Here is a 12,482-nt window from a genome sequence, read left to right on the forward strand (position 1 = left end):
TCCTTGAGATTCCAGACCCTTCTACTCCATGCTGGTCATCTTCTGGGCATCCATTTAGCCCTGATTCTGAAGCTGCTAACTACTAATCTATGTTGTGGGGTGCATTCTTCACCTGGGAAGACTTTGGCATTTATAAGTAGCCATTTTTTTCCGTTTCCTGGTGAGGATGAAGTCAATTTGACTAGTGTGTCTACTAGTTAGGTAGGTGAACAGGTGACTAGCAGGTTTCCTGAAGTTAGTGTTACAAACCATAAGGTCATTTGCATCACAGAACTCCAGCAGTATGGTTCCTGCCTCATTTTGGGAACCAAAACCATAGCCTCCATGTACACCATGGAAGCCCCTTACATGTCATCCAATATGCCCATTGAAGTCACCAGCCACAAAGAGAAGGTCCCTGTCATTCATCGACAAGGTAGTCTGCAAGAGAGTGTCATAAAATCAGTGTTTCTGTCCATCAGGTAGCCCCAGCGGAGGGGCATAGGCTGAGATAATGGTTGTAACACATGATGCAGCACTAATCTAATCTTAAGTATTCTATCGCAGACTCTGACTACCTCGATTACCTTACCAACCCATTTCTCCGCAAGAAGTATACCCACGACCCCAACCCCATCAGTGTTCCCTGCCCAGAAAATCTTGTACCAATGTTCTTTGCCTGTGAGGAACCTAACAGAACCACCTCTCCACCTTACTTCTTGGATGCAGCACAAATCTACACATCTCCATTCAAGTATCTCATCAATCTCACCAGACCTACCTTTCAGTGTGCCGACCCTAAGGGTGTGGGAGGTGTGGGCCTATGAGAACCTGGGATGGGGGACAGCAGTGTCATATACCTGAAAAGAAAGCTCGCATTTGGCAGAATTCATGTACATACAATAGTCTTCAACCTGCATACATCACACCATCATTTTTATGTGCTATATGATCACTACCTAACATAGAAGATAAACCCTAAGTAGGGATGGAGGGGCATTAAACCTTTAGAAGTGTTCATGGAAGACATCTGATAGAGGTTGGAGGATAGAGACTTCCAGTACAGGCGGTAGGAGCAGGATGGTGGGCACACCGTGAAACAGCAGAGAAACTCAAGTTGCTGGTGTCAGAGAATATTATGATAATAGTGAGATAGAATTGGGCATTTGAAAATCTTAACTAGAACTATAATCAAGAATTTTTGGTCAGTCATCTGTGACAAAATTAGATAAATGAGTGAATAAATAACGATAATAAATGAGTGTGAAAGAGAGAGAATTGGATTGAGCGAAAGGGATCATACAGCGTGGAAGACGAAATTATGCTTGCATAGGTAATGAAATAGATAGAATAATGAAATGAACTAATGAGCTAATTATGATGATCTGTGCTGAAAGAGAAGGATTAAAGATGTACGAGGTTGATAGAACAAGATTGCTTATCTGAACATCTTTTCTACTCTTTTGGCGAGGTGATAAAAAGTAGGGGAATCTGAGTGAGCTAGTTTATATAGGGTGGGGTGGGGGAGGAGGTAAGTGGTTATCGAGACAAATTCTTTTGTGTCAGTCATTTGACTGCAGCCATGCTGGAGCACCGCCTTTAGTCGAACAAATCGACGCCAAGACTTATTCTTTGTAAGCTTAGTACTTATTCTATTGGCCTCTTTTGCAGAATCGCTAATTTACAGGGATGTGAATACACAAACACGAGTTGTCAAGCGATGATGGTGGTGGTGGGGGGGGGGGAAACACACACACACATATAATTTCGATGGACTTCTTTTAGTTTCCATCTACCAAATCCACTCACAAAGCTTTGGTCGGCCCAAAGCTATAGAAGAAATCTGTCCAAGGTGCCACGCAGTGGGATTGAACCCTAAACCATGTGGTCGGGAAGCAAGCTTCTTACCACACAGCCACTCCTGCGATTTTTGTTCTTTTATTTGTTCCATGTTGGAGCATCGCCTTTTAGTTGAACAGATCGACCCCAGGACTTACTTTCTAAAGAGTGGTACTTATTCTCTTTTGCCAAACTGCTAAGTTACTGCAACAGACACAAAAACACACACACATATACGACAGGCTTCTTTCAATTTCTGTCTAACAAATTCACCCACACGGCTTTAGTTAGCCCGAGGCTATAGTAGAAGACGCTTGCCGAAGATGCCACGCAATGGGTAAATTTATAATGGCAAGACTTACTTTTGTACCCAACAAAAACACTGAAGTTACTCCAATAGGCGTAGAAAAGTAAATCTTCGTTCATAAAATCTACATACGCTCACAGGCATATATACATACACACGTGTATATATACATACTTACATACACGTACATATATACATGCATACACGCACATGTGCCCATGCATGCATTATGTTCATATACATATCTCTATACGCACACACATACGCATTTACATGCATACGCGGATATACAAAACCACGCATATGCATATATATGTACAAATATTCACACATACGTATATATACAGTCAACATCATGTTCGCGTAGATATATAAACATCTATACAAATAAAAACACATCTCTTTACTGTTTTACTTGTTTCAGTCATTTGATTGTGACCATGCTGGAGCATCGCCTGGAAAGACTTCCTCCCCTCCACCATTTTCTCGCAAATTGAGGTTTGCATAGAAAAAAAATTAAATAAAAAAAGGGGTGTTTTGGGGGTGGGGTACAAAAGGAAGTCTTGCCTATATATGTAACTGCCACGTGTGTTTGTTTACATTTGAAGAAGATCGTCACTCGCCGTAAAAAAAATTTTTAATATATATATGGGGGTGGGTTAGGGTTAGGGGTGGGAGAAAAGGGTTTCTTATATATATATATATATATATATATATATATATATATATATGGTATAGGTTCGACTTGAATTCCTTTGACTACGTACCTGTGTTCGATAAGAACAGATATTAGAGCTTCCGTTATTGAACAATAACACCAAGTCTTGCGGGTCGGAACCGGAAATGCCTTAGGTTAGTTCCCTTAGTACAACTCTCTATGCAACAGTTTACGGCGCCATTTTAAAATCGCTGTTTGTCTCCTGTGAGTAATTTTTAGGATTCTTTTCACAAATCTCGTTATTTCATTCATTTTTTTATCATTTATAATTGATATTGAGCATATGTAATCTCACACATATATGTAAAGTTTCTATGTTTTTAATGCATCTGAGTAAAAATGAAAAGTGTTCTCCATCGATGTAAGTTTGGTTTGGAAATTCCTCCTCAAATGTAAAGAAAATAGTTTTAAAATCTGGCGATGGCATTTGTCAGCTGCAACTAAATGGAAGAACAAACAGGAGAGTAAGAAACTTGATGATTCGGTCAAGGCGCTTCTGCGTAGGAACGAAGAGTTGTGAATTTACATCGCAACACGTTTCTTGGTCAACTTCTATGAACAGACGAAGGAACCGGTGACTTGCTAGAAACAAGGGTCAAATCTTTAAGTCACTGCCATCATTGCGAAAACCTGTGATCCTAGATAAATAAATTCGTCATGGCTGGAACATCTTTCGCTGTAGATCTCTGTCAAGTTTGACACCGGGGCTAAATAGCGATAGCAACAACTACTGAAAGTTCCAATACATTTCAGTGCCCCACCATTGCTACCCAGCATCATAGCATCCTTAGGCGCTTCGGCAACGCCATCGCAAACATTATCGCAAAGAAATATCCAGCAGAAGGAATACATGGGAAAAAGTAAACGGAAATTGGAGAAAATATTTCAGATCTTTGCAGATGTCGTGATTCGTTTTGAAATGTAGGGTCATAACGGAGTGGCGCCTTCAATTGAGTAGATGCTGATATATAACTGGTTTATATTTTATTAATTCTTGGGATTTAGTCAGTTTTTGTATTTCGTCTTTTCGGAAGTGGAATGTCGATAAAATCAAGTTCCAGTCAAGAATGGTGGATTGTCGGAATTTTTAGGGCGCTGACGAGATTTTTTTTTCTTTTTATCTTTTTGGTCATGAGGGAAGGCACTGTTCATGTCCCTCCAAGATTGGTGTGAGACTTGGACTGAATGCCTCGAAGGTGTTCGGTGGTGGTGTTAAACCCAGTGATAAATTACTTCTTACCATCTAGTTACATTGTAATATTTATTTCAGCTATTTGTGTACTGTATTCTTGGCTGGTAGACTTAGTCTTGTCTGTTAGTTTTTATACAACCTGGCCATTGTGTGCTTTTAACGGAGCTCATTCTTTCACAAGCATTTGGTCCAGGACCTAAGCTTAAGGATAATTCCTATTCTTCCCGCTATCAATCTTGGAGTGTTGCCATTCCTTCTATGCTTTATTTCCTTGCAGATTTCCAACATACTGTTATTTCTGCACAGATTTTCAATGCCCCACGTTCCTTCACTGCTGACATACTTCTTATTTCTTTGAAAGTCTTTTCTTGAAACATCAGTATGTACATTTCTGCTCATGACACAAACTTCATTTATTTTATGAATCTTAAAGTGTGTTTCACTTAAATATTGTGTACATCCAAATTTAATTTTAACTTGAAACTTCTTTCCAATTTCTTCTTGTTCTTTGATATAACACATTTTTCTTTTCAAAAGAAAATTGTAAATATCCTAAATAATTTTTTCTTTGAAAAATGCCTTTCGGTTCTGATAAGTCAACTTAAATTTAAAGAGTTTAAATATGATGACAACTGAAAGTGAAATAAGCTTGTAAAGTTCAACTATAGCTATATATCAGTCAGAAATTAGATAAAATGCAGAGGAACACTCATTTTTAGCATTAAAAAAATATCAGTTAACTGTAGATAGTTTTTACTTTTTCAATGCAGTCAGTCTCAAAGAAGACTTAAAGTTTTTGATAGGCTTCTTTCAGTTTCCACCTACCAAACCCATTCAAGGCTTTGGTCAGTGTGGGGTTATAGTACAAGACACTTGTCCAAGGTACCAAACAGTGAGACTGAACCCTGTACTATATGATTGGGAAGCAAATTTCTTACCACTCAGTCAGGCCTGTGCATTTTATGAAGAAATGTTTTGCCAAGAATGGTGAATCTTGGACATTTTTCAGCTGCATTCTCTATTCACTAATTTCAGAGTGTAGTGTATGACAAGGTAGATTTAACTATTCTAGCAAGCGAGGCAACCACTTAGAATCTCCCTCATTAGAATTTCAGTATTAAAATTATCATCATTTAATATCTACCTTAATATATTATTTACCTACAGCTGAGAATTTTTCTCAACACAAATTAAAAGCATTTTTCTTTTTCCACAAATCAACTGGAAATGCCATTTGAAGCAATGCTTAAAGTCATTCAGATAATCCCAGATCAAACACAAATTAGTCCAATAATGATGATTGATTGATTTTTGAATAGGATAGCTTCTAGTTACATCCAGAAGTTCTTAATTACACAACCACAGTTGCAACTAAAGAGCTAATAACTACTTATAAAAGAAACTTAAAATTAAGGAACAGACATGGCTGTGTGCTTAAGAGGCTCTCTTTTCAACCATATAGTTTCAGGTTCCATCCCACTGAGGTGCACATTGAATAAATATTTTCTACTACAACCTTGGTTGACCAGTATCTTGTATGGAAGCTTGTTGTGTATGTCTGCATATCTTTACATTGATACTGCTTGAGTAGCAATGGTGTTTGCATTCTGTAGCTTGGCCATTCAGCATATGAAGACATGGTATAAAGTTAAGTGTTTTTTTAACAACTTTATTGTTTTCCCTCTCACAATTTTGTTTACTCTCTTCTCTAATTTCAGATATCCACAATGGAGGTGACTGAAGGAAATTTAATCACCCTTGCTAATTATCTCCAGGAAACTTTAAGCTCAGATGTCACTACCAGACGTAAAGGTTGGTTTATTGTGGCTTTTGCAAAGAAATAATAATAGAAAACAGTAGATTTGAGAAGATGCTAATTATCTGATTAGAAGAAACATCACAAAATATGTGCTGATTGACCTTCAGCCAGTCCTGTGATGAGGAGCGTGAAAGATATTTCACTCCTTCTTGAGCACATTCACTGAAGCAAGACGTTTGATGGGTTCATGTAACAGGTACAACATGGTAACAAAGTCATATTTTGGTCTCTGTTGAACCATAATAAATATGTACTGATTCCAAGCAGATATGTTTGGTTTCCAAGCAGTATCTTGCTGATCTGTTTGCAAGAAGCAGTGGACTTTGATGCCCTCCTTAATGGTCTGCTGCAATTCTCTGCTGAAAATACAGTGCTGTGTAAAGTCAATTTCAGTTGAAGAGGCATATACATTTAGCTACTGTGTGAGAGGAAAATTGTCAGGACTGGATGGTCTGGCCTACCAGCTTCATTACTACATATCATACACTATTTCCTTGGCAGTTACTAACTGCAGCTGGCAGCATTCTGAGTCATATAAGCTGGGGAAGTTTGCTGCTGCTGAAGAATGGATCTATGAGAGACAATTTCAGGCTTATGTTAACATTTTTCCATAGTGTAGTTGGAGCCATGCAAACTTGTGTGTGTGATCCCTGATGGATCTATCCACGGCAGTCTCCAATTTGATGCCTGTCAGATGGAATTGAGAATAGATATATACACTCATTTACTATCTGTGCATTTGTAGCCTTGTGAGCTTGTGCCAATTAGTTGTCGTGTATGACAGATTTGGCGATGCTTGATATACAAAATGAAAAATTGACCTGGAGCTAAACAGCAACTATTGGTATAGTTAAATCTATTGTGAAGATTGACTTGCTACCTTGTTTTGGCAACAAAAAATGGTTAGATGAAGCAGGTGTGTGATGAAAGGCTTTTCGGCCATCACCATCTTTTTGAGGGCATCTAATATATTACTGGCTTATTTAAAGATGGCATAATTTGTGGGAGATTATCTTTATTTCTAGGTGGTTTAGTAACTACATAGAGGGTCCCTTATTGGTGAGGCTGTTAAACTGCAGGGACACGAGTGAACCATTATCTTCATATATCCTAGGTGTTTATCAATCTGATGGAGTCCATCCCTCTCCAATTGACACCCACAAGAGAAGTTGTAGGTAACTCAGTACTAATAGCCAACAGATCACTTGTCAATTTTACTTTGTTGACACTGTGTATTTTAACAGCTACATGGGCAGCTAGGCAACAGGTATACTTGCTTAAGGGTGATGATCAGAAGTATGAAGTGTTTGGGATTGTGAGTCAGAGTGTTGCGAATGTGAGGTACATGTGGAATGATGAAGGGGTATTCGTCATTGTGGGCAACAAGAAAGTAGCATAGAAGTGCTATTTTGAGAAGCTGCTGAATTTAGAGGATGCATGGAGTAAAGAGGAGTTTCCTTATGCTGATTCTATAAAGAGATCAGTGGATACAGTAATTAAGGATATGAAGAGAAAGAAAGGGTCCATCAAATTTGGTTGCAAAGATGCTTAAAATATCTGATGAGGTACAAAACATGAATCAAGTTAGATCCAACCGTGTCATACACAATGACTGGTACAGCAGTATCATTGTAAATTGCTACAATAACAAAAGAGATGTCTTAGAGAGAGGAAATTGTAGAAGAATCAAACTATTGGATCAGGTTATGAAAGTCATGGCTAGAGTCATAGCACAATTGATCTGAAATGCAATTTGACTTCATGCCTGGAAGAAGTACCACAAATGCAGTCTTTCTGGTAAGGCAACTAAAGGAGAAATATAAAGTTTGAGATTTTTTTTCTAGGTGGTTTGAGACTTTTTCAGGAGAGACATTTATTAATTTCAAAGAAGTACAAAACTCAAATCTCCTTCAAAGTAGAATCCTCTGACTTCAATGTGCTTGTTGTAGCACTCCATCTACTTCATGAGGGCCCCCATGGAAGTCCCCCCAAAGTGTCCAAGACCCTTGTCACAATCACACGTCACTCCTTCAGCTAAGAGAACAGCCAAAAGTCACAAGGAGCAAGGTCTGAACTGCAGGGATGGTGAGGGACATTTTTGATGCTCATCTCTGTCGAGTAGATGGAATTGGAGATTGGTGCATTGTCCTGGTGCAGGTGCTCTGGTCTTTTGTGAAAAAAATCTCTTCCTGAACTCCTTCAAAAAAAAAAAAAAAATTGTTGACCATCTACTCAGTGGATGTAGATAATGCCGTGCTGTAAAAAAAAGGGGATCCTTTTTTCTTTTGACAGTAAGGGCATCAATCATCATCATCATCGTTTAACGTCTACTTTTCATGCTGACATGGGTTGGATGGTTCAACTGAGTCTGGGAAGCCAGAAGGCTACACCAGGCCCAGTCTGATCTGGCAATGTTTCTACGGCTGGATGCCCTTCCTAAAGCCAACCACTCCATGAGTGTAGTGGGTGCTTTTTACGTGCCAGACGAGGCTGGCAAACGGCCATGATCGAATAGTTCTTTTTACGTGCCACCGGCACGGAGGCCAGGCAAGGCTGGCAATGGCCACAATCAGATGGTGCTTTTTACGTGCCACTGGCATGGAGGCAGTCGGGGTGGTGCTGCCATGGCCACGTTTGGATGGTTCTCATACCGGCACTGGTATCACAGCTACGATTTCCATTGATGTTGATCGATTTTGATTTTGTTTTTGTTTTTCACTTGCCTCAACAGGTCTCACAAGTAGAGTTTTGTGTCCCAAGAAGGAAAGGTATGCATAAAGTGGGCTGAGGCCACGGGTTATGGTCTCACTTGTCCTGCCGGGTCTTCTTACGCACAGCATACTTCCAAAGGTCTCGGTCTCTTGTCATTTCCTCGGTGAAACCTAAAGTTCGAAGGTCGTGCTTCACCACCTCGTCCCAGGTTTTCCTGGGTCTACCTCTTCCACAGGTTCCCTCAACTGCTAGGGTGTGACACTTTTTCACACAACTATCTTCATCCATTCTCGCCACATAACCATACCAGCGTAAACGTCTCTCTTGCACACCACAACTGATTCTTCTTAGGTCCAATTTTTCTCTTAAGGTACTTACACTCTGTCGAGTATGAACACTGACATTACACATCCATCAGAGCATACTGGCGTCATTTCTTGTGAGCTTACGCATATCCTCAACAGTCGCGGCCCATGTTTCACTGCCATGTAGCATGGCTGTTCGTACACATGCATCATACAGTCTGTCTTTTACTCTGAGTGAGAGGCCTTTCGTCCCTAGCAGAGGTAAGAGCTCTCTGAACTTTGCCCAGGCTATTCTTACTCTAGCAGTTACACTTTCAACACACCCGCCCCCGCTACTGACTTGGTCACCTAGATAATGGAAGCTATCAACTATTTCTAGTTTTTCTCCCTGGAATGTAGCGGAAGTTGGTCTCTGCGCATTTTCAGTGTTTATTGCTCCTGAGCATCTGCCATCTACCTGAAGGTGTTTGTGACTTGTCTACCTTCCTACATATTAGGACTTTGGTTTTAGCTAGGTTGACTCTAAGGCCCTTCGATTCTAATCCTTGCTTCCACACCTGAAACTTCTCCTCCAGTTCTGATAGTGACTCAGCAATAAGAGCAAGGTCGTCAGCGTAGAGGAGCTCCCAGGGACAACCTATCTTGAATTCCTCTGTTATTGCCTGGAGGACTATGATAAATAGGAGGGGCTGAGGACTGAACCTTGGTGGACCCCTACCTCTACCCGGAATTCTTCACTGTACTCCTTGCCAACCCTCACCTTACTAGCAGCGTCCCTGTACATGGCTTGCACAGCTCTCACTAACCATCTATCCCTAGTTTCCTCATTGACCACCTGATAAGGGATCGGGGGACCCTGTCGAAGGCTTTCTCCATGTCAACTAAAGCCAGGTACAGGGGCTTATCTTTGGCTAGATATTTCTCCTGCAGCTGTCTTACCAGGAATATGGCATCAATGGTGCTTTTCCCTGGCACGAACCCAGACTGCATCTCATCTAAACTAACTCTCTCTCTAATCAGTTTGGCTATGACCCTCTCCGTAACCTTCATTACTTGATCCAACAGCTTGATACCTCTGTAATTATTTGTATCTAGGGCATCACCTTTACGATAACACTGAAATGGTGCTTTTTACACGCCACCGGCACGGAAGCCAGACAGCTGCTCTGGCAGTGATCCCACTCGGATGGAGCTGTTAGCGCTCCACTGGCACAGGTGCCAGTCATCGAATTTGTTTCGATTTCACCTGCACCAACAGGTCTTCGCAAGCAGAGTAAATGATATATTGAAATTACAATAATGTAAGACAGTTACAACTGCCTCTCCTGAAAATGTCTCATAACTTCTGGAATGCACCTTATACTTGGCTAAGAGTAAACTATTCCTGACATTTGTTGACTTGGAGAAGGCATTTGACTGGGTGTCACATTCAGTAACCTGGTGGTCAGTAAGGAAAATAGGTGTTGATAAATGACCTGGGAGTGTTGTACGAACTATGTATAAAGATGCAGTAAGTAAATTGGGGTTCAACAATTATTTTGGTGATAGATTTAGTGTGAAGGTAGACGTCCATCACAGCTCAGTCTTCTATTCATCATAGTCCTGTTGGCCATCATAGAGGCATTTATCATGAGAACTCCTCAATGCTGATGATCTAGTTCTCATAGGTGAATCAATGGTGGAATTAAAGAAGAAATTTTGGGTATGTAAGCTAAATCTTAAAGGCCTGAAGGTAAATCTAGCAATGATGAAGGTTTACAGACTTGTAACATAGAGGTTAATTGGGAATTCTTGCAGGTCAGCTTACTGAGTGCCACATACCAAATCTAAGTCTCATCCAGACCTAGAATGATGTGGTGGAATGATGCTATAGACATGGCCACTAGAGCAAAGAAGCAGGCCTGGAAGAATTGGGGTAGCAGGGAACTGTATCAGATAGCCAGAAGAGAAGCTAGAAGACAGGTATATCTAGCCAAGGGAGAAGCAGAAAAGAAGTTAGTGTTCAGCAATGTGAATACCAAAGACTTGAAGTCTTTCAGATTGCAAGACAGGTGTGTGAGAGAAAATTGCTATGTCATAGGTGAGAAATGTGTCTGCACGAATGATGGTGCACTTGCATTAAAAATTCTGTAAAGAAAGAGGCTTGGAAATGTCATAATGTTGAATGTGGAGAATGGATGGTGGGGAGGAGAGTCTGCCAAATGTTGACTCAAATGAGGGACCAGCTATCCGAGTGCCTTGGTAGATAAAGCAATTAAGGTTATGAAGACAGGGAAAGCCCCAGCCCATCAGGAATCACCACTGAGATGCTTAAAATATCTGGCTGTGTAGGTTATGGTCTACTCACCTGTATTGTAAATCAGGTGGTTCACGGAGGAGTCCTACTCAATGACTAGTGTAATAGCACCGTAGTCAACTACTACAAAGGTAAAGGTGATGCCTTAGAAATAATTACAGAGGTATCAAATTGTTGGATCAGGTGGTGAAATTTATGGAGAGGGTCATAGCCTAACTATTTAGGGAAAGAGTTAGTCTAGGTGAGATGCAGTTTGGTTTTGTGCCAGGGAGAAGCACCACTGATGCTATATTTCTGGTAAGTCAGCTTCAGGAGAAATACATAGCCACAGACAAACCTCTGTACTTCCCTTTGGTTGACTTGGAGAAAGCCTTTGACAGGATCCCCCGATCCCTTATCTGGTGGTCAATGTGGAAACTCATGATAGACAAGTGGTTGGTGAAAACTGTCAAATACAAACCATGTACAGGGACACTGTCAGTAAGGTGATGGTTGGCAATAAGTATAGTGAAGAATTCCATGTAGAAGTAGGGGTTCACCAAGGATCAGTCCTCAGCCCCCTCTTGTTCATCATAGTCCTCCAGGCAGTAACAGAGGAATTTAAGACAGGTTGCCCATGGGAACTCCACTATGCTGATGACCTTGTTCTTATAGCTGAATCACTACCAGAACTAGAGAAGTTTCAGGTGTGGAAGCAAGGTCTAGAATTGAAGTGCCTGAAAGAGTTAACTTAGCAAAAACCAAAGTCTTAGAGGAAGGCAAACAAATCACATTCCTTCAGGTAGATGGCCTTGCTTGATCTGTAGGCATAGGTAGAAACTCCATAAGATATACCTGGTGTAAGCTTTGGACTCATAAGAGGCAGTAATATCAGAGGAAGGTTAACAGGGAAAATAGCTTTTGTGTGTGGAAGATGCACAGGTACAATAAACACCTAAAATGTACAGAAAATAGACTCCAACTATCAGCGGGGTAAGCTAGAGGTAGTAGATAACTTGTTATCTAGGTGCCTCAGTTAGTAGCGGAGGTGGATGCTCCGAGAATGTAGTTGTGAGAATAAGAATTGGCCGGGCAAAGTTCAGAGCTCCTACCTCTGCTGGCAACAAAGGGCCTCTCCCTCAGAGTGAATGCTACATGTCAGTGAAACCTGGGCTGTGACAGCAGAGGATATGCATAGGCTTGAAAGAAATGAAGCCATTATGCTTTGCTGGATGTGCAATGTCAGTGTACATGCTCGACAAATTGTAAGCATCTTGAAAAAAAGTTGGGCATGAGAGGCATCAGATGTGGTGTGCAAGAGAGACAACTGCTAGTA

General features: G+C 40.7%; 1 protein-coding gene across 1 annotated transcript in view; it reads left to right on the top strand.

Moving 5' to 3' along the window:
• Window positions 1–2,964: 2,964 nt before the first annotated feature.
• LOC115223868 (exportin-2) overlaps window positions 2,965–12,482 on the top strand; it is a 103,104-nt gene continuing 93,586 nt past the window's right edge. The window contains exons 1-2 of the mRNA XM_029794567.2: window positions 2,965–3,047; window positions 5,754–5,847. Of these exons, the coding sequence (XP_029650427.1) occupies window positions 5,763–5,847 (85 nt within the window). The 5' untranslated portion in view covers window positions 2,965–3,047; window positions 5,754–5,762. The remainder of the gene's footprint in view (window positions 3,048–5,753; window positions 5,848–12,482) is intronic.

This window comes from Octopus sinensis, linkage group LG24, assembly GCF_006345805.1.
Source record: "Octopus sinensis linkage group LG24, ASM634580v1, whole genome shotgun sequence".
NCBI classification, from domain to species: Eukaryota; Metazoa; Mollusca; class Cephalopoda; order Octopoda; family Octopodidae; genus Octopus; species Octopus sinensis.